Source organism: Helicoverpa zea, chromosome 20 (genome assembly GCF_022581195.2).
Source record: "Helicoverpa zea isolate HzStark_Cry1AcR chromosome 20, ilHelZeax1.1, whole genome shotgun sequence".
Classification (NCBI taxonomy): Eukaryota; Metazoa; Arthropoda; class Insecta; order Lepidoptera; family Noctuidae; genus Helicoverpa; species Helicoverpa zea.
In genome coordinates this window covers 9088553-9111007 of record NC_061471.1, presented here as the reverse complement: position 1 = coordinate 9111007, position 22455 = coordinate 9088553, and the positions used below count along the sequence as shown (strand labels likewise).

The 22455-nt window shown below is 36.8% G+C and overlaps 4 protein-coding genes across 7 annotated transcripts; 3 read left to right on the top strand and 1 right to left on the bottom strand.

Annotated features, from left to right (window-relative positions):
• The first annotated feature begins 1744 nt into the window (after positions 1–1744).
• Positions 1745–3177, top strand: LOC124640052 (putative nuclease HARBI1). The gene has a single exon (XM_047177649.1). It carries the CDS (start codon positions 1957–1959, stop codon positions 2989–2991), a length of 1035 nt encoding a protein of 344 aa, XP_047033605.1. The 5' UTR covers positions 1745–1956; the 3' UTR covers positions 2992–3177.
• On the bottom strand, positions 3166–5529 carry LOC124640053. 4 transcript variants are annotated; one of them, XM_047177651.1, is made up of 8 exons: positions 5509–5529; positions 5234–5381; positions 4818–5004; positions 4649–4735; positions 4196–4331; positions 3996–4115; positions 3835–3909; positions 3166–3356 (listed from the first exon to the last, which is right to left on the bottom strand). In XM_047177651.1, the coding sequence occupies exons 2-8, from the start codon at positions 5308–5310 to the stop codon at positions 3187–3189; spliced, it is 852 nt and encodes a 283-aa protein (XP_047033607.1). In that variant the 5' UTR covers positions 5311–5381; positions 5509–5529; the 3' UTR covers positions 3166–3186. The 4 variants fall into 4 exon arrangements, with proteins under 4 accessions (XP_047033607.1, XP_047033609.1, XP_047033606.1 ...); XM_047177653.1 differs by lacking the exon at positions 5509–5529 and having other exon boundaries at positions 3835–3926; positions 5234–5501; XM_047177650.1 differs by lacking the exon at positions 5509–5529 and having other exon boundaries at positions 5234–5501.
• A 529-nt stretch (positions 5530–6058) lies between these two features.
• Positions 6059–21975, top strand: LOC124640051. The gene is made up of 12 exons (XM_047177648.1): positions 6059–6319; positions 13490–13680; positions 15045–15220; positions 15578–15772; positions 16109–16265; positions 16641–16810; positions 17228–17430; positions 17862–18034; positions 20206–20319; positions 20657–20778; positions 21261–21401; positions 21728–21975. Exons 1-12 carry the CDS (start codon positions 6220–6222, stop codon positions 21825–21827), a joined length of 1842 nt encoding a protein of 613 aa, XP_047033604.1. The 5' UTR covers positions 6059–6219; the 3' UTR covers positions 21828–21975.
• LOC124640055 lies at positions 6408–8045 on the top strand. Its single transcript, XM_047177654.1, has 2 exons — positions 6408–6958; positions 7192–8045. Exons 1-2 carry the CDS (start codon positions 6952–6954, stop codon positions 7878–7880), a joined length of 696 nt encoding a protein of 231 aa, XP_047033610.1. The 5' UTR covers positions 6408–6951; the 3' UTR covers positions 7881–8045.
• Positions 21976–22455: the final 480 nt, after the last annotated feature.

The following is a 22455-nucleotide window of genomic DNA, read 5'->3' as shown; positions in this document are numbered from 1 at the left end:
ATACGGCTGGATTTTGTACCAAACTAGATCTTTTTGTGAAATTAAGAAGTGGTGGTGATTTGAAAAATTATATGTTTCTATATGAAAAGTATAATTTCTGTTTTGAATACCACAGTTTCTGAAGAAGACAAAAACTTAATCAAGTAGTTCTGTCGGCTTTTTTGTGCAAGTCTAAATAAAAAGTGGATCGAGTCAAGTATAGTAAAAAAACTTTTATGAATTGTGTAAATAATCGCAAGTGGTTGGAAAAAAACATCAACTTTCCTGTTTGTGACAGTGTTGACCTGAGAAGAGAGTTGGGCTCTTCGGACGCAGCCTTATCTGAGCCAGTGGATATGAATTCCCATGTTCCTAATCTTGCAGTATGTACTACGGAAGCGGTAACATCTACACTCTACAGAAAAGGAGCACAGAAAAGCGCTCGAAGACTCAAGTAATAAGCAAAAGAAAGACGTTCTACTTCCATAGTAGAAGAAAATTCCAAGGAAGAGTTGCAGGGAACTTAACAAAATCGAAAGACAACGGCAAAACGAATCTGGCAAAAGTAGTACCTTTCCAGTAATCTAGAAACGCTATCCATCCGAAGTACACGAGCGACTATTCGAAAAGCAGAGCCTAAGTACTTTCTCTGAAGATAAGTGCTTAGCTCTACACATCACTTGCGCTCTCGAGATGGAAGTACTTAGCTCTTCGAATTTTTTTTTTCGAAAATTCGGTGACTCGTTTGTTACGCACTTAGACGAGCGCATAAACAAATGAGTCGTCAATCACAATGCAGGTGCCACCGGTAACATGCAGTAATAACTAAACCTTTGCCAGAATTACTAGTTGTAATTACCTATGTGCTATAAAAACTATATATTTAACTAAGAAGAAGGTGAAAACAACCAAGTGAGACAAAAAATATACTTTGAATTGATTTTAAAAGGCAAAAAATTTCATAGAAAATATTATTTTTTTACCGAATGATTACTCGCGCGGCTGCAAATGGCCGGCGCTGGTATATTTTTTTGTGGATAGAGAATGACCCTAGGTATCATATACTCACGCCATAGACCTAACATATTCGTACAATTGAAGAAAAAAAAAATAAACGTGATTCGCTCCATACAAAAAAATCTATTTTTTTTTTTTTAGACAAACTATCAACTTTACAAGAAATTTCACAAGAGTAAAAGTTGTTTGGAATATCATGAAGAATCACATAAAAAAATTTCGAATCGATATTGGAACTTTGTTGCCTATGTCCACAAATTTTCAATATGGATCCACTGTGCGACGCGTCGCGCGCTATCAGTCGCCAACGCGTTACTAACGGCCAGTTTCTTCATCAAAAGTTAAAGTTAAAGTTGTGGCTAAAGGAATGTCTAAAGTGAAAGTAACGGTTAAATTCAATTTTTCTATGAATTTTGCCAGTTTAGCCTTGAAAAAACGAATTTGACCGTTACTTTTACTTTAGACATTACTTTAACTTTAGCTTTTGATGAAGAAACTGGCCGTAACTGGTTAGTGACTAGTCGCGTTATGTGCGAACCTGTATGACAATGTATGGGCGGTGACGCTCAAAAAACTCGTTAGTAATGTGAGTTTGTGATTAGTTCCTTTTCAGCTGTATTCAACTCTCGCTCATGTGCTATAGTGTATGAGCGAGAGGTAAATACAGCTGTCGCAATTTCTAATCCCATTCTTTATCGGCACGGGTTATAATGTCATTTTTTAAAGTTCCATTCTTAACTAATGAAATGTCAAACGACGACTTTAGTGCAGTTTTGGGTTGCACAAATCATCATTATAAGCATTTAATGTTATTAGTTGATGTTGTTTAGGTTAGAATATTAAAGAGCCTAAAAGGGTCCATTAAAGTCATAGAAGAAAGTTATATATCGGATTAAAGTTAATGAAAACCGAGTCCAGTGTAATATTTTTGTCTTTGGGACAGTGTTGTCTTGGCATAAAATGTCTTTATCCAGTCTTTCTTCGTTATCTGATCATGAAGAAGATTTTCTACATCATCATCGCCGTTTCCCAGATAGGATGGACATTTTTTCAAAATATGACGGTGAAGACTTTAGAATCCGATATCGAATATCCAAGCACGCAGTTTTGCAAATCCGAAACATTCTGGATATAGAACCATTAACCGAAAGAAACAAGCCAATTAATGGCTTGACCCAGCTGCTTTTTTTTTTAAGGTTCATTGCCACCGGAACTTCCCAGGCAGTGCTTGATGACCTGATCGGGATCCACAAATCTACCGTTTGCCGCATAATCCAAAGAGTTTCCCGTAAACTGGCGGAACTGAGCTCCGCGTATATAAAAATGCCCAACCGCGAAGAGCTCAGGGATGTGGCGGAAGGATTTCACAAAATTGGTGGATTGCCAAGAGTAGCAGGAGCAGTAGATTGCACACACATAAAAATTATTAGTAGAGGGGGTATCCTCTCCGAAATGTTTCGATGCAGAAAGGGATTTTTCTCTTTTAATGTACAAGTAGTGTGTGACGCTGACGTAAAAATTAGGGATATTGTTGCTCGATGGCCTGGATCAGTTCATGACTGTACAATTTTTAATAACTCACACTTATGTGCAGATTTTGAAAGTGGGAGATATGGAAATCACTACCTTTTGGGAGATAGTGGTTATTTTAATAAAAACTTTTTGTTGGTGCCTATTAGCCAACCACAAACATCTGCCGAAGAGGCATACAACAAATGCCACATTGCAACCCGCAGCGCAGTGGAGAGATGCTTTGGTATATGGAAGCGGCGGTGTCCATGCCTGGAGAAAGGGATTACCCTGAATAAAACTTCTACTGTATTGCAGGTGATTGTGGCTTGTGCAGTACTCCACAATATGTGCATTGATTTGGATGAGGTGGAACCTCCTTGTGATATTGACATTACGATGGATGATATAATTAGTATACCAGACGAACCAAATCAGACTGCAGTATCAGTCAGAACTGCACTTATAAATTCCATGTTTTCTTAAGCTGTAAGATAAATAAGTACCTTATAAATAATGGTTATGATTGGTTAAGTAGTTTTTGCGTCAAAGCGTAGTAAACAAACGGACTTTCGTGTTCATAACATGAGTAGTTGTCATTATTAGTAGGATATGTGTATATACATACTTACTATTGATAAGTTTAATTAAAAACCAAGATAAGTACCAAAACTGATTTTTTTATAACATTTTCTTTTTTAAGATTTCCATTTTTAATTTGTGTTCCTCTTTCATGAACAAAATTTCAAGAGCTAACTTCCTGCGCTCCATTTGGGCATTTTGTATTTTTTTCTTGAAATAAAGCCTCTTAAGAGCCTCTACAGAATTATCCTTTATAATTTTCTTGGGCACTGAAATTTCAAACAAAGTTGACATATCATTTGCAACAAACAAGGAGACAATATCATCCTGTGTGTAGAACTGGGGCCCGATTCTCCTAATTTTACTTAAGCGCATACGATTCACATTCGACTGAGATCCAATCACGACTCAATTACGATTGAAGCGTATGTGTATTTTTTCTTTAAAATAAACGTTTTTATCCTTTTCTGTCATTCAATAATGAATCATTTTGTTTTCTGTCAGCAATATGATTGTAGAGCAAACTACCGTATAGACCAAAGTCACCAAAATGGCAGACCAATCGCAAACCAATTGAATGTCATTGGAATACGATTGGATTTATATTAGTGGCAGAATGGCCGCTAAGGTTAAAACTGCTATTGCGATTCAATTTTGAGATTATTAACTTAGCAGAATAAGGCCCCTGTTATTTACGATCGCACAGGTTCCTATAGCGTGTACAAAAAATAATCAGTAACTTGGTACCTAGTTTCTTCTTCACAAATTTACACCGAGATGGAGTTATCACTTTATTAGAGATAGTTTTGGGCACGCCTTGATCTGAAAAATAAAGATCTCTAAATAACAAAAACATACAAAACTGACATACTTTATACACAAAAAAATAATGCAGAGTATGAAACTACCTTGATCATTCTGCACAACTGTACTTTCAGCTGGGGTTAAGCCTATATGAGTGCTATCAGATATATTGTTTTCGTCCGATTCTGGAGTATATGGCAACAACTCATGTAAGGGGTCCGTTTCTAAAACCGAAACAAAATTGTATTAGGCATCATATACAATCAAAATAGAAACATTAGGTAACATGTTTTGGCATAGAAACCTTTAAAATAAGCAGCTGCACTATCATATGGGTTGGGTAATGGCTCCACTTGGACTTCTATGACTGCTAATGTTTTGGAATCACAGTCTGTGGATTTCGGCTTCCAGACACCTTCGCCTGTTTTGTTCATTTGTACCTAGAAATGCAATACAAAATGGTTTAGCGGTATTTATGCATAGCTGAGGGTACTTCTACATGGTGCATATAGCTGGAACAAATTAATATGTGACCCGCTCGCACGCAACAGAGCACGCGGGTGGGTATTTCGCTTCGGTGCATGCGCAAATCCCTAGATCGGTACGTTGTTAAAATGCATGTAACATGCGCAAGCTACTTGCACCATGTAGATGCACTCTTACCTACCTATATTATACCTAGAATAAATAAGTGGAAATCGTAACATACATCTACAAACTATTTCAAATTTGATAAAAAATATGCTGTCAAATACACCTTATCTTCTTTAAAATTGTTAAATGCTTTTTCTACATCTTCCTGCTTCACAATATCCTGCACTCTACTATTCATATATTCCATTTTCTGAAATAAAAATATCATCATAAGGTTGAAGCGTATACTTCATGCATTAAATAATAGATTTACACATTAATTCAATACTTACATTATTTTCTGCAACAGTCTTACGTGATTTTTGTTTCATATTATCATAGAGTGCCTTTAAATGCTCGACCTCTCTAGCACCAGTCGTACAATTACTGTTATATTTGTTTTTGATAACTCCCCAGGCCTCTTTCTTTTTTCTGATGTAAATTCCTCCAATTCTTTTGTCTTCAATAATATGCTTATATCTGAAAAATAAGTACCTATGATTTAGACAAAACAATGAGCTTAAAGAAGTGCTGGTTTACGGTGGAAGGAATTGTAATAAATCAGAACTAGCAGGGATCCTATATGTTGTGTTCCTTACATAAAAGTATTGCAGCTTAGGAGGTTGGTCACTTTTATATGTAGTCGGACAACAGGATCCGTGGATCTGTGTTATCCTTTATTGTAGGGAAAAAAATAGTTAACACTTACTTCGTCACGAGTTCCGCTAACAATGTTCTTTCTTCTGCGGTATAGTTGGCGCGACGAACCCTCTTCTTCCTTTCCATGTTTTCAAGAAATCAAAATATTTACAATTTACGCACGGAAACTACGCTTAATTCACAAAACCCGCAAAACCCTTTGTAAACAAACAAATTATCAATCAAACGTGTATCCAGTCAAAAATATGTCATACAGACATTTTTTCAAAAATAAGGTATGTTGAAGAAATGTAACGAATCCATTCATTCACTTCCTATCATTACAATTCACTGGCAATATTGTTTCAATCTCAGTTTCAATGGTTTCGTGCAACACCATTAAGTTAAGGAATGTATTAGCTATAATGAACCATTAGTGTAGTTTATTTAATGGTGAGCTTTGTGCAACTGGGTGTAAATAAAATATTATAGCAGGAAGAACTAGAACCAGAAATGGCCTGTAGAAAACTTTAGCAATACATAATCATAAATACACCACAGAGAAATTTATTATGTAGAATAAAATAATAATCAATGAACGAATATAATAATACAAAGAGGTACGTATAATAAAAGCGCTGTTAACAGTTAAACACAATTATAAAGTCGCGATACAGCCTAAGGAGTCCCTGTAGAGATAGTTATCTCTATGATTTCCCCATGATTTCCCCGATTTCAAAAAGGTTTTCCTTTCCTCTACCTCCTCTACAGATTATATATTTGGAACTTTTGGAATCACCACAGAAGATATATTCCTGCAAGAATGAACTAGAGTTTGCTGAGCTGCTTCATTGTAGGCGTGGCATGGGTTACCGGTCTTCCAGTCTTTCAACTAACTTGTTCTTTTTATCATTCGTTCGGCTGATTGAAAAACTGACAGCTGTTGAGGAACGAGCTCAAAGCACTTTGTGAAAGTTAATTATTATAAATTGTCGGAAGGGAAAGGGGCTACTTTCTTGGTATTGCAAAACCGGTTGTCCGAGTCCCTAATTCATCATGTCGGAGCCACGGAAAAACCATCTCTCCATAGATGGAGGGCAGGTGAAAGAAGACGAACACGTTGCATCTTACAAGCCCATCCCTGAGTCGGATACAGGTATTTCTATCGTTTGATCAGTTAAAATACTAAGATTTTTACATAATTTCATCATTAAATGCATAATTGCACTTTTTTACCATTCTTATGTTCTGTGATTGCGTTATAAAAACTTATTGAATTTCATTGTGACGTCATTTTCATCAAGTTCGTATTCAAATAAGGAGCCTTGGTGTTCTTGTCTCCGCCCGTTATCAATTTTATTGTGTCATGACGTTATCAATGAAAGGCAAAGATAACAAGGTCGACAGCAAACGTCAAAGCTACGATGCAATCCGGTCAAATTAGGAAGATCTTTCGCCTTCTACATTTTAATTTTATTGTTTCGATATTTTTCTCAATTTTCTGTATTTAACAATTCTGTTATTCTTCTGCGACACTTTCAAAATGTATGAATGCGATTTTAGACAGAAAGTATGCAACACTTTAAATTCAATGATTTACTTATGTTATATCAAAGTGACATTTTCTTTCGGTCGGGTTATAAAGCGCTTTATTCGCCGCGGCAGTCAGCGCCATTTTGTTCTCGTCCGCTGAATGATGCAAGACACCAGTTTGTTTGCATTTTTTACAAGTTATTTTGTATCAAAGATTATTTATAATCACTGAAATTTGAAGAAGACATCCTGCAAATGAGTGGTAATGTTTTTTATTTACTTTTTTCTTTGATCTCAGACAAGTGTTATTTCAATCTACTTGTGTAGATAAGAAACTTCCTGCAAATTCAATTCACTGACACAGGACATGTGTGTGAATGGCCCGCTTGTTATAAATTGGTCAACTAACTCCAATTGATGTCTGAGACTCAGCAGCTTGTACATTCAATGACTTATCTCTTGTAAGAAGGCTATTACCAAAGAGTTTATTTTCAGCTGAACCTGTTGAATACCTGGACACTGAGGAAGTGTACATGCAATTAAACCAAAGTGAGATAATGGAGACAGATGCTGGGGATGATGCAGATGACCACTGGGAACATACCAGCATCAAAATGCTCCTCAATTTATATCTACAGAACGTTGACAAGTTTCGAAGTCCAAAAGTTAAGAAAAAAAATGTGTGGATAGACATAGCTAATGCTGTTGGTAAAGGCCCAGATTGCTGTGATAAGAAATTCCGAAATTTAAAGCAAACATACATCAGATTACTAAAAAAGAGAAACAGAAATGAAGTTGTTGTAGTTAAATGGCCATATTTTGAAGTTTTTGAGCAGATATATAATGTGAATGGGGAATATCAGCCAGAGATTCAGCAGAGAATACAGGATGGCACCACAGAGACTGTAACCAAAGCATTATTGTCTATACCTTCAAAGTTCGAGCCAGACTTACCAGAAAATGGGGAACCTTCTAATGGGCAAAGTGAAGAGTCTAGAAGAAAGTTGACTAGGAGAAGATATACAGATTTTAGGAAGATAACATTAGAAATGAGAAATAGACAGCGAACAGTAGAGGAGAAGTTAGATAGATTAATTAATATTGTACAAGAGTCCAATAGTATACAGCGAGAAAGGAACAGATTATTTCAGCAATTCCTAGATAGCTTGCAACCAAACAGCTGAATGATTTGTCTGTTTTAAAGATTTTAAAAAGAACCATAGATTTAATTATTTTGCCAGATATTCTGGTCAACATCAAATAAAGGATTTTAAAAATATGAATGAGATGAATTTATTTAATATTTTTGTAATTATAAAATTGTGTAAATAAATTTTGTAATGAAACTATTTATATACCTCTTTTATTCTTTTTTTAAGTGGGAATTCTGGAGGGAAAAACATAATTTTCCTGTTCAAAATAATTGTCCTGTTTGGTGAGATCTGAGTCAGATTTACATTTAAACAATACATGAGTACTCTAGAAAATAAATAGCTTATTGCATCATTACACATAACATTTCTATGTAAAGTACGCCACCTCATGTGTAAAAGAAAACAAAACTATTTCATTGTAATATTAGGGATCATAATATGTATGTACCTATAAATAATACCTAAATACCGACCGTCGCGTGTTCATTAGAATAGAAATCGATTATAATCGGAAAATGAGTTTACTTAAAACATTGAAATCACCTTGGCATAACATTATACTGTAAGCGTAACAGGTACCCGCATGTGACTTCATTAATAAATTAATTCATGTCCTCCTAGCTGATCAACGGTCAAGACGCCAGCTGTGCAGGACATATTATAATGCACCAGCACTTGAGCACAAACAGATGTACTCACTATTCCTTCACTCTCATAACTCAACGGACTGCAATCCGACACGACCGTACAAATCAATTAATACCTAAAAGCTCACAACACCGTTTAAATGCTTGTTATAAAAATAAACTTACCTATAATGTGTAAGATTAGAATGAAAAACGGTACAATTTGAACGAATTGTCGTAATAAATAAACACAGAAGTTCCCAAGAAGTTATAGTTTTCGCAAATTTTCCAAACATCGTGATTTGTTCATTACTATTGCGGTGGTCGTGAGATGCGCGACTCACTTACGACTTGTGTTTTATCGTTCAGATTGTCTCGAAGTAATTGTAACATAATTTATCGGGAGTATTACTGTTAAATCGACCATTGTTCTTGTTAATGGAAAGAAAGTGCGTTATTTGCGGCGAAGGCTATTGTGATAGAAATGTGTTGAGAGTTCAGAAGTATAGTTCATTTGAAGTGTTGTGTCCTAACGGAATATTGTGTTGGTGATTGCTACGCCCTACCTTAAGTTCAGCCGAGGGCAGAAGGTAATTTTCGTTTTTCTGTCTACGATCCCTTTGACGCTAGAACTGATTTAAAATGATATGCATTGATTCTCAATACTGCCATAGTCCCAAAAGAAGTGTGTAGCTGAGTACTTGCGCATAATGTCTTTACAGGGGATTTTTTTTACCTTAATAAACATTAAAATGGTGACTTCATTTAAAATATCCAGCCTATTTATGTTATAGTAATAACTGCATAAATAATGCTTCTGGAATTTCATAGCCTTATTAATTTATCCTGTTCTTGCGTCATCTAACAAGAAATTCAATGTAAACTCCCGGTTCGTCATTAATAAATAATTAAACAGTCACACAATATTCATTCCAAGTTCTCTATTTACCATCTTGAAGGTCTAAGGTAGTTTATACCTATATCGAATCGTTTAACACCTCGGCCTCAAAAATATTAGCTCGAGAATTTCCTATTACGTATCCTGTTATAGTATTTAACTCTTCGCGTATCTACCCAGTCACTGGTGAAATTACAGCTTTTATGATAAGCGTGGTAAAAAACTCTTGTGGGTTCAATAGGCCAAATGCACTCGGCCTTGTGGCGGAACGTCACTTGGACCACCACCTTAGAATCGGCGCGGTGCTGGTAGACGCGGAGGTGGCAGCGACTTGCGGGGTGCATGGTACAAGTTCGTACACCCGGTCAGCAATCTCTGCTAGCTTTTCTACCGGCAGGTCGGCAATCTGTGAAGCAATCACTGTCTGTATATTTTGCGGCAAGCGGTTAGTCCACAGACTTTTCACAAAATCCGAAGCTCCAGCGGGTCCAGCTAAATTTTGTAGATGCCGTAGAAACTGAGAAGGCCGGCGATCACCTAGCTCTTCATGGATTAATAATTGCTGGATCCGCTTTTCCTGTGACGCAGAAAGACGATTAATTAATTCAGTTTTTAATTTTTCATACTTATTTGTCTCTGGCGGCTTTGTGATAATGTCTTTAACCTGCATTGCGTACTTCGTTCCTAGTTGAGTAACCACGGTATAGAATTTTGTCGTATCGCTACTTATTCTTCCTAGGACAAACTGGCCCTCTATTTGGGCGAACCATAAAGCTGGTTCTTCCGGACAAAAGGGCGGACAACGCATTGGAAGTCCGACTTTCGATACTTCACAAGAGACGGGAGTCCCCAATTCTTTACCGTCAGCGTCGGAAAAATTTTCTGGATCAGAAATTTTTTAAATATAAAATCGCTCACCGCTCGTGTTTGTACCACAACCTTTTTCTCCGGTACGATGTTAACACTGTAGGACCACAACCTGAACCACCGTTCTTCTTCGTTCACTGGCGCTGCTTGGTTACTGCTTGATCCGAGTCCTGAATCTGCGCGATCACGTCGGTGTCACCAATGTAGCATTTAAGCGAGATGCTCACAAGCATACTACACAGGATTCTAACCCGTATAGGACAGCATATAATAAGCAAGGCCTGAATAGGACTGTGTATTAATAAAAATTCTTCAGCCTTATGAACAGATCCTTGAGATCCTTCAGATAAAAAAAAAAACAGCCTTATAATTTTAAACGTCTAACGATTATTTGATTGATATTATGCGATTGATATCTGATCGCGTACGTGATTTCACAAGAATTTCCGCATATTTGTACGAAGTCAATTATTACAATCCGTTAATCTGTTGTCTCATACAAAAGTGACATGACAAATCAAAATGCGTAACTCAGAAAATGTCTACAGTTGTGGAATATTGTAGTCGCACTTCAAGAAGGGCGCAACAATATCTTTCAACTCAAATGCAAAAAGGGCAATACCTAAGCTTAAAAAAACCTATCATCTCACACCACTTTAACACTATCTTACTCTAAATAGGTATTCCAAAATTATTCCCGGTAATTGAAGTACCTAAATAATTATGTTTGTATCGTAAAAGTCATCAGTAATCCAAGCTCATTATCGACAGTCCATAAATGAGTGTGTTTGTCAATTGGGAGCGAGCTATTATTCCATTAAGAGTAATCCGAGACAGTTTACCTACTTCCATGTCAGTGTTCTAGTGTTTGTTGAGGTGTATTGACGAAGTACTCAAGAGTTTATTGAGTGAGTTTTATTTTTTTCTCTTTGCTATTTCGAGTGTTTAGTTTAGGATTATTCCTTACATCCAAGCTAAAGTGCGGATTTTTATAAAGTTTCAGTTGGTCTAGGATCCTACTAATGCGAAAGTTTGTATTATAAGGATGCATATTCTTATAATTGTGTACTACCATATTCTTATAATTGATGATGAGAAAATAAAATGATTGATTGATTGATTGATTGATATAAGGATGCATGTATGAGGGTCTATGTTTGTTACTCTTTCACGCTAAAACTGAGAGATGGATTTTGATTTGGCAGAATCATACAAGCTACTTTTTATACTTGCGGGAATTGGGTGTACCTGCTGTCGGAAGCTAGTATGGAATAAATCATAGTCGTTAGTCATTCGAAGTATGCAAGGTTTGCAAATCTTATCGATTATTGAAGTAACCAAAATATTCAACCGATTTTGGTTGAATTCCATAGGATTGTTGTTCATTTCTTTTCAAACAATCTTGAAGTCTTCCGACGGCGGAATAACATTTTTGTTCTTTTGTTTTTGCGATACTGCACATGATTCCCTTGTCGCATCAATCACATAAGTTTCTTTTTGCTCAGTCGACAGCCATAATTTGTGCAAAGCGACTTCCATATAAATCAGGTTTTGAATAAAAAATATCTTGCATCTCCCACTGAGTTTCGGGAACTGTTGAATTCATCTCGCAACCTGCATTGCGATTACCTTTTTTTAAAAAGAGATGCTTTTTGTATTATAAGATGTATGAACCTTTATATAATTGATGGTAAACTCAGTACGCACGCAGTTCGGTCCTTGAGTCGAAGATATCCACATCAGTCGAGTTCTGTATAAAATAAATACCTGTAGAAGTTTCAAAGGAATCTGTTCCATCTCCGCTGAAGTAATTTGTAATTTATAATATAATAAATAAATACATCTTGATTAGGTCGTGATAGGATCGTAAATATCTGTTTATAGTGAGCCAAGATTGGATTATTTTATGTGCGTTCATCGTAATAGAACAGTGACATATGTATGTATATCTCTAGGTAAGAACTATGGAATAAAGAACGGTGTAAAAGGATAAAGAGTGCTTTGCGTGTAGCTAAGTTTGCACTACTTATTATAATGACAGCAATTCTGCAAACCCGCAAGGGCTGAACTTCGTAATAACCATATCAGTTGTTCAAGAAGCCCTTATAACTTCAAAGTGAACGGCCCATAGGGCCGGCATTATATACCTTGACCTCATTGCAAAACGTGGGGACGAAACACGTTGGATGAGGGTAACATTTTTAGCACGACAAGGACAGGAGATAAGAATAGAAAGCTTCTATTCCAGAATTTAATACCGCTAGTCGCTCGGTCCCGAGTGAGCGGGTCGTTAGTGCGAAAACGTGCCCCGGTGTAGCAGGACTCATTCTGACGTAATATTTTCAGGTATTACGGCATATATTTTTAATTTACACTTCTTTTGGAGGACTCCTTATGTTTACATAGATTCTAGTGTGTATTTCGGCAGAAACTGTGTTTTTGTGGTTTTGAACGGGGAAGTCGTGCGGTGCGGTTTGAGACAACATAGCGTGATAATTGTGTGTCTATTTGCAGATCAACTGAATAGAATTGTGTTGTTAAAATTATTTGGGCCTTTTAGATTCTTGCCGTGATTTCGTGAGGTACATTCAAATAAATATTTTGTTGGTTTTTATTCATGAGTAGTGTGTTTTTTATCGAAGCGTTTCTATTTTATCGACGCTTGAGGTTCGGGATACCCCGTCGCATTTTATTTGTTTTGTTCATTTAGAGGAATTTAAGACTATTACTACCATTTCAATTTGAGCATGATGTAACATACTTGTAACTTAAATTATTCGTGGGCGGTGATTCAAGGGCTAGGCTGCGGGCAACCGTTTGACCTAACGTGTACCTATGTAGTACTGCGGCAGTTCGGTGCCCTAGCGGTACAGCTACCTACCTCCTACCTCGCTGCGAAAGATTTATTTAATACGTCTAGATAGGTAATAAAGTAGCCCAGCTTCTGTATATCAAGATGTATTATTAAAACAATGGATGTTTATTTTATTGAAGCTAGATTTCTTTAAGATTTTATAAATATACACTTTGATTTATCAAAAGTAGACTTCTTTACGTTTTTATCATAAGCACGTTGCTTCATAGCTGAGGCAGTCGTATTAAGTTTAATTTTACTGGTATTTCAAGGTAGAAAGACGAAAGATTTTCAGCACCTAACACTTGTCCATCAAAATTTCTTACTTGAAAAACCTTTTACAAGGTTTTTTTTTATAAAGAAGCCCCAAATTAATCTTGCCATTTTTCTGCAGAATTCCGCACATCCAAGACCAATCTCTCCAAGTCCAAGGAGAAGATATCTCCCGACGGCGCGGAAGAGAAACTTCTGCCTAAGGAGGAGGAAGCCAAGATCGTGACCAGGGTCGACATGGCTGACGCCAAGTATGTGGTGGAAGACCACAGGAATGGAGACGCTAAGATCGAGCTCGATGCTAATAAGCGGGTGAGTTGGTTTGAAGATTTATATTTAATTATCTGCGTTGTGTGAATTTTTATAGGGATTGATTTATAATGGGACCACTCATCGTAGAGTAATCAGCTTTCCTGAATCCTTTCAGTAATTGAAAAAGAACGCATGAAAATCTGTAAAAATCTGTGTGTCATTACAAATAACACATTTTTTTCAATTAAAATTTTCAAATGTAAGTTTTTATTGTGGACTCTCTTTAATATAGCTGGCAGTCTAATATGATGCTCAATTATTATATGATGATTGTTATATTTAAATAAAAGATCGTCTCTGCGAGTTGGAACGTTAGCCAAGAAAACGTCGACCTCATATTGACAGAATTAGTTGAATTTATTTACATTTTGTCACTATAAAACGATACGTTTAAAAAGATTAATGTTTCGTTCAAAATGGCTCGGTTCAGATTTGTCCAACTATTTATTTTTCTACAATCGCATTTTTTATAAAAGTGTACTTCCTATAAATGGCAAAGAGCCCACACCTCCACAGGTTCGTATTGTAATTTTTTTTAATTTACAAGGAAGTTATTCATCAATTTTACAAAATTCTGATGTTTACCGCCAATTTGCGCATTTTTGCCAGCATAAGTTATGAACTGTCAGAGTGGAATTTTGAAAGCGGCTTGTTAATTTGTTATTCCAGTAACTTAAAAGTTAACGATCTGTAAAATTATTAAAATGAGATAACTATCTAACCAATAAAAATCGAAATAAGAATCGATAGTAATCGAGAATAATAATTACAGTTACCGGCACGGATATTGGGCTCTCGGCGGAAGAGTGGGGATCGCTTTGCGCACCCGTACGTATAAGGCAATAAGGCAGTAAATCGCTTCTGCGCAGGTGAAGGTCAGGGCTCAATATCCGTGCCGATAACTACGTACTCGCGTACAGACCATGTCTTTATTACTTTACAGTGAGATGAGTTTTATGACTTTTAATTGAACAGTGAGCTCTTGTTTCTCAAAGACTAATTGAATAGGTAATGAGTATGTAGGAACCTTGTGGGTTTTATAGAAGCTTCATTTACGATATTCTCCAATTGGGTGTGTACGTAACTCGATAGCACCTGCCCTAGTTATTTTGTGGATGACTAACAAAAATTTGGGCATGTGTTTTTTAGACCTATGTTTTGAACCACATGACTAAACAAATAAAAATGTGACCCTAAGTAAAAAAATATTGCTCTTTCGAGTCAATCTGAGTTTGAAGCAAATGGCAAAGAGAAATTACTACACACTACACAAATACATAATTACAACTATATTTTGAAGCGAATTACAAAGAGAACTAACTTAGTTTACGCTACACAAATATTTACAATCCTTTCTACCACAGCAATTCACCGGGCTGACTAAGGAGGAGCTGCTCAAGTACGCGGAGGACCCGTTCTGGGTGAACCTCCGCTGGGCCATGTTCATCCTGTTCTGGGCTCTCTGGCTGTGCATGCTAGCCGGCGCCATCACCATCATTGTCCGCGCCCCTAAGTGTGCCCCACCGGAGCCTAAGACCTGGTACTTGGGATATTAACTTTAAAAAAAAATATGTTAAGTGGTTGCATGATTGTCTTTGTGTTCTAATTTATTTGTTTTGGAAGTATAAATTTCATTTTTGATACATTTTTGTTCTTATTTTGATGTTGCTGTAAATAAAATTGGTTCTAATAGAACTTCTAACTATGCCAATTGCAATACTTGTAATGTTAATCACTGCCATATTTTACAGCAGTACCTCAGTCATTAACAACTGAATTATTAAAGTGATTTTCTCACACATTTTTTTTTCAAAACATCAACTTATCTAGTACAAAAACACCATTGGAAAAATAGCGTGAAAGAGTCACACTTTTACACTAAAATAATATTACATAGGTTCGAGAAAGGGCCCCTGATTGACGCCGAGGAGTCTGCCCAATATGCCGCTTTGGAAGCTGACCTGCCGCTGATGCAGAACTATAAGGTGCAGGGCATCTTCATGCCGGTGCCTACGTATGATATAGAGGCTGAGCCGACAGCACGGGAGAGCTTTGAGGCATTCGTTAAGAAGGCTAAGGAGTTTGGTATTAAGTGAGTATTTATATATTGTTTTTATAGCATATGTACTTTGTTGAAATATTTTTTTCCGGTTTTCTTGTCTGAATTTTGTTCGAGCTGAAATCTACTAACCTTTCACTCACTAAACTTATAAATTACCATCCAAATGTGAAATTAATTTATATAAGACCAAGTACAATGACGAATGATTAATTTTGATATACATATATCTTACTTACATGTTATCTAGTTCCTTCAGATGTCAATAATATGAATTGTTGCTCTATATGGAAGTGATCAGATCATACACTTCTATACAGTATTACTAACTTTTTACTTTTCCCCAACTAAAACCTACCGCCATTTCAGGGTCATAGTAGATCTAATCCCGAACTACGTGTCGATCGACCACCGCTGGTTCCAACTCAGCAAGAACAATACGGAGGGATATGATAACTACTTCGTGTGGCAGCAGGGCACTAACTTCGATGTCGATGCTAACAAGAGACTGCCTCCTAATAACTGGGTACGTTATATACTAGGGGTTACTTTCTTGTCAAATATAAAAAAAACTGTTTCCATCTTGGTAAGAGATTTTTTTGCCAAATCTAGATCTAAATGGTTTTGATGTAGGATTTTAGATAACAGACGATTGTAAAAATTTTTAGGGAGAAAATTAAGCACAATCTATACCTATATAGAGAAAAAGACACACGTTTAGAAAATAATAAATTGTACACCAAAAAGGAATTGAGTAACACATTACGGGTGAAGACACAAAAAACTATTTTAGTTAATTTATTCACAATATTAAACCATTATAGACTTCTTAATCTCTACTTCTTAGTCTCTGGTAGTATCATACAAAATCCATTCAATACCTTCCTTCATCATCCCCCAGGTTTCAACCCTCAACACATCAGCATGGACATACAACGAGGACCGTAAAGCTCACTACCTGCACCAATACGAGGAGTCTCAAGCGGACCTCAACTTCAACAATGAAGAGGTGGTCAAGGAGTTCGATAATGTGCTCAAAGCTTGGATGAAGGCCGGTGCTGCTGGAGTCAGGTATGCCAAGCCCACTTATATGGTTTATCAACCATGATAAACACAATAGGTTGCTTATTATTCGGGTATGGGAATTTGTTAGGGACGCGGGTGAAACGGCGGGGAACAGCTTAGCCAGCTAAAGATATCAAGGTTTGGTCGACAGCCACCTGAAAAGAAGCGCCATTTTCCGGCATTGGCTTTGTTATTATTTTCAAAGTACCTATTGAACCCATGCTTGCTTGTTTATCTGGTTAGAACAGTAGCAGCAAATCTGTCTTCGATCTCTCTAAAAGTCTAAACTTCATTATTATCTGACCATAAATACATATACATAATGAAACCAAGTCATTTCTATGCAATTTCTAAAGAACTCAAGTCCTTACAAAACATGCGACTTATTTTCCACAATTTAAATTCATCATCTTTCTTCACCAGATTAAACAAAGTCCGCACAGTGGTTGTCAACGCGACACTCAAGGACGAGGTGCCACAATCAGGTCACGGTAGCGACCCTGCCGCCGATCATACGTACTATACTTACTGGCGCCACACGCAGACCAGCGACCAGCCCAAACTGAGGGAGTTGCTGGATAGGTGGTCTAATATCGTCGATCAGGCTAGCGAGAACCCTGGCACTGGTGAGTAAAATATGGACCTAATTGAATAGACGATATTGATTTGCTTTGATGTAGGTGTTAGAAATCATATGAAAGTTACATATATGAATTGTTTAAGTGCAAGGGGGAACTGAGATAGATGTGGTACATATCCCAATATCTCAGTTCCCCACATCAATATAGAAGCTTTAAATTTCAATAATCCAGTAGTGTATCTTGTAAATTGCACCATTACACGATAACTTTTGCGTTTTTTTTAAATATCGCAAGGCGAGGCATGCAATTTATAACCAAACTATCTGTATAAAGATATAAGTCATATACAATTGTATTTTTTGTATTGGTATTCGCAAAACGACTTAGAATATATAGCTTTATGTAAACCGTGAAACACAAATAAATATAGGTATTTTTATCATCCAACAATTACTGATTCTTGTTTCCATTCCCAGGTTCATCAGTATTCACAATCAAGGAAGAAGGCGACCGCGTGGAGCTATACAAACTCCTGCGCAACGTGACGTCACTGCGGCCGCGTCACGCCGCGCCCGTGCACGTCGGCGATGACGTCACGGCCGCCGCTGAAAACATACAAGCTAAGCTCGGCAAGTGGCCCGCACTGCAGGTTCGTTTGTGAATTTTAATTTTGTTTTTAGTTTTTCTAGATAGATATAGATAGTTCAACTCAGATTTGCGCGCGGCCCTATGTGTGCGTCGGCTTGTAAATATACAACTTTCATTCGTGTGACAGTGACGTCGTCCGAGCATGACGTGTTCTCATCGCTTTTTGTTATGGGTACAGTCGTTTACGAAAATGTCTAGTTCTTCACGGAGAAAATGTTTTAAGGAGTCAGGTAGCGTTTCAAAAAAATGAAACAACATTCAAAGCTTTTTATTATTACATTTTACAGTTTATCAGTATTTTCTCATACGGCTTTTCAAATTGACATTGACAGTATCTAAGAAATAAATGAAGTGAAATATCTAAGATGAATTAAATACTCCTTACATATTTTCTAGCTCGGGGTACGCGGACAATAAATAAATGTGTGGACTAAGAATGTAAAAGACCTATAATTTAGTATAATAATGGAAACAAAATGTGTGGGGAATTTTAAAAAATTATATTGCTTCGCATAATGTCGACCAAAATAAGACGGAAATAATGAAACTCATAAATGAACGTTTAAGTCAAATAGGGTATTTTAGTCTAGATGAGAAAAAAATTAAAAGTGTATTACAATGATTGTTTAGAGGAAAAGCAATCGGGAAATGTTAGTTTCACTTCGTAAGGTACATAAATATATTTTTTATTGCAGTTTAAAGTTTTTAGGTTTTTTTATCTGTCTTTGAACACTACGAAATGTCGCCGCCATGCTAATGACGTCATTACGGTAGTAAACAAAAGTGTATAACCTCTAAATATTATCCACATTTCCCAAAGTATTGATTCTTGAAGTAGTTAACCTATCATTAAAGAGTATATTTCATTAGATAGGTAATGTTAATACAGTTACTTACATCAAAGTGATCTTCACAAAAGTATAAACGAGATTTATCTGATAACAGTCCGGGATCTCGTCTCGCAACTTTTAACCAAGTGTTTCTCATATTTATATCCACTGGTACTTGAATCCATAATTTGTCTGGTGTTTTTACACTAGTGTTCTCACATTCAGAAACAACATACCAACGATACGGAGCATAATTACTCATTATTAAAATTTTCAATACATATCAAAATATGTATTACTGACAGCTGTAGTTTGTTTACTAACGTAATGACGTCATGACCAAAAAACAATCATGGCGTCCGTTGTGTGCCGCGTTTTCGCGAAATACGCGCGAAATTTGAAATTATGATAAAACAATTAATTTATATTCGTACATAACGTGAGAAAAAAAAATATTTTTAATTTTTTAGAGAGATATTAAGACTAAAGAATTTATTTAAGATATATTTCAAAAATGCATGTAATACCCTATTGATGAAGGGATGTTGAGTAATACTTGTCGACATGTACAAAAGAAAAAAGAAGAATACTATAGACATTTTGACATGGAGTCAGAATTTATAATTAACATTGGTGAAAGTAGCGAATCCGAAAATTCATCATTTGATTTTTCAAGTAGCGAAACAGAATCATTATAAATAAATAAACTAAATTACGTAATAACTGTACTTTAAACAGCCGTATACAACCCCTAAATAACTGTATTTGTACCCGACTGTACCTCTTGTCACGCACACAAAGTCACTGTATATGTACAAGGGTTACCCACACATAGGGCCGCGCGCACGACTGAGTTGAACTTACTATAGATAGATATATTCCTTATTATGCAGACCAATTAAAAATCAACAAGAACAAACAAAAATTTTGAAGTCGGTGACACAATGGGCGGTCTTATCGCTAAAAGCGATCTCGCGATCTAGGGAAATAGAAACGACTTTGCGTGATAGGAAATGCAGTTATACAGGGCATTATCGGATTGAGCAATATAAATCTTGATTTTATTTGTAATCGTAATGAGAAATTGTTTATTAAGTGTTTGTGTATATACGAATTAAATCCGGAATCTATAGTACCTGCAATACTACAAGACCAAGGATGATGAGTTTACTTACGAATTCATTAAATTCTCGCAAGCATAAGTTACTGCAAGCATGTATATTTCCATGAGGTGCAAAACATCTTAACATTTTTAATCTTAACATTCAAACAGTATAAGCGACTTCCTTTTAAACTACGTACCTTCAAGCAGTAACTAATGTGTATTTGTTTGTATGTCCAGCTGAAGACATCACCGGAGGCTGCGCCTGAGTTGGTGCCGTTCGCACTGCTGCTGCCCGCCGCGCCTGTCCTCAACCTCAAGCAGATTGAGAGCGATGACAATCAGACTGTCACAGTGAGTATACTGTTTAATAGACCTGCTTGTATCATCTTAGTTCTCCTTTTCGTTTTTCGTCCCATAAAATTTAAGCAAGCAATATTTTGTATTGCCGAGTGTCTTAAAATGCAACCAAGTGAAACCTTTTTGTATTGGATGTTTTTCGTTGTTGCAAAAATACAATTAATTTTTCCCAAAATTCTGTCAAATTATTTTCTTTAAAGTTACGTTAAGAGCAACTTTGCAGGAAAAGCAAGAGGCGATTTTAACTGTTCCGATTTGGAACAAAATAATATTTCAGAAACCCTTTGCGTAGTATTGTTTGACACTGACAAAACGTTATGTAATCTTGCAGGCTGAAGCGCTATCGCACTTGGTGTCGCTGCGTGAGGACGCCAGCATCCAACACGGCGACTACGCCGTCTCCGGAGTTCCCGCCAGGAACTCCTCACTCAACACACTGCTTGCTGTCGCTAGGTGAGAACGATTATACAAATTATGTTTGATTTTGATGAATTAATATGTCAAAAAAATCTATTTGCGTTAGAATTGAAGTATGCACAAAAATATCTTTGCTAGCATTTTCAAAAGTTATTTTAAATTATTTTAAGTTTTTTTTTAAAAGTATTAAGAAGTCTGTTTTCGTTTTTTGCATTTGAGTGTCACCAAAAAAAGCAGTGATGTATGTCTATTTTCTATGTAGGTATGGGGATTCTAATTATAATCATGGCTAATCATGGCATAGACTAATATTAGTATATTAGTCTGTGATAATGGTAGTAAATATTATAGATAATTTTTGTTACATAACAAAACGAGTAGGTATCTATTCCTACTATACAGCCTATGCTATAAGAAAAACAAATTCTTTAAAAATTATCGAAATATTTCTCAAATGATGGATATTTTTGATTTTATTTTGATATAATATTTTCTTACTAACCCCATTTGTCTCGTAGATGGAAGGCAGGCCACACCGGCTACCTGGCGCTGTTCAACCCCTCGGCGGAGGAGCAGCGCGGCAACCTGACGCTGCTGACGTCAGTGCCGGCCGCACTCACGCCGCACTACATGTCGCATGGCGTGCGACTTTACACCAAGTGAGTACTCACTTTTTATTTCCCCTATAGTAAATCAGTATTTACTGCTACTGGCACACTTATTGTGTACTCACTTATGTACTCCCTTATGTACTACCCCTATGTACTCCTTTGTACATCCCTACAAAAATAAAGGAAGAGCTTATTTTTTTATGGATAAACTTTATCAACGTACGCTCGCAACTCGGATCCTCAAGACACAGGCTGTAGCCTAGTTTGAGGGTCATTGCCAAACATTTATTGTGCCAAAAAATGACTCTGGCAGCTCCACTAAATGGGATGAGAAGTTTGAATGAGAGTTTTCTAATGGTTTATTTTCTTTTCAGTTACTCCAACCACAACGCCGAACCAGCTGACAATCTGCTGGTGCCAGCCAAGTCCTCAGTAATATTCTCCTACGTGCCCAGGACTTCTTCTGAGAACTAGAGAATCTCAATCAATCAATATATTATATCCAAATAACAAAACTTTTTCACCAAACATGTACACGCTTCCCCGGTGTAAGAAGGGGTCATAATTTGCATTTAAGTTTTTTTAAAAGACAATAGCAAAATAAATAATTAATTGAAGCATATTTTGTAGTTTCTTTTTACCTTGAGGTTAATTATTTTGTTTGTTCTAACCCTAAGGCGATTTTCACACTGCCCCGCATCATGCTGCACATTGCGTGTCGACGCACCTACGCGCGTTCCTGCGGGAGTGCAGATCTGCATCATCGTGCGGGTTTTTTGCGCACTCACGCGCGTAGGTGCGTTTTGTAGATCCACGCACGGCGGCTCTCATTTATTCGCCGTTCTCAAACATTTTCAAACACACACGTCACGCCCATTCAAAATCACGCGCGGCACTGCGGGATTAGGTGTGCCATACCTTGCGTCTACGCGCGAGGGTGCATGTTTCTCCGCATGTATGTGTGTGATCCGCATGAACGCAACAACAACAACGCAGCAACGGAAGAACACGCATCCACGCGCGCTACGCTGCTTCATGCGGGGTAGTGTGAGAAGCGCATAAAAGCTCAGAAATTTCATTATTGCACTGTTCTTGTCTTCTC

Coding starts and splice junctions, on each gene's coding strand:
- LOC124640052 (XM_047177649.1), top strand. CDS start 1,957: ATGTCTTTATCCAGTCTTTCTTCGTTATCTGATCATGAAGAAGATTTT.
- LOC124640053 (XM_047177651.1), bottom strand. CDS start 5,310: ATGGAAAGGAAGAAGAGGGTTCGTCGCGCCAACTATACCGCAGAAGAA. Junction 4,736..4,817: donor AGACTGTTGCAGAAAATAAT/GTAAGTATTGAA, acceptor TTTTTATTTCAG/AAAATGGAATATATGAATAG. Junction 3,910..3,995: donor AGTTGTGCAGAATGATCAAG/GTAGTTTCATAC, acceptor TTTATTTTTCAG/ATCAAGGCGTGCCCAAAACT.
- LOC124640051 (XM_047177648.1), top strand. CDS start 6,220: ATGTCGGAGCCACGGAAAAACCATCTCTCCATAGATGGAGGGCAGGTG. Junction 16,811..17,227: donor GCCGGTGCTGCTGGAGTCAG/GTATGCCAAGCC, acceptor TTTCTTCACCAG/ATTAAACAAAGTCCGCACAG. Junction 20,779..21,260: donor ACACTGCTTGCTGTCGCTAG/GTGAGAACGATT, acceptor TTTGTCTCGTAG/ATGGAAGGCAGGCCACACCG.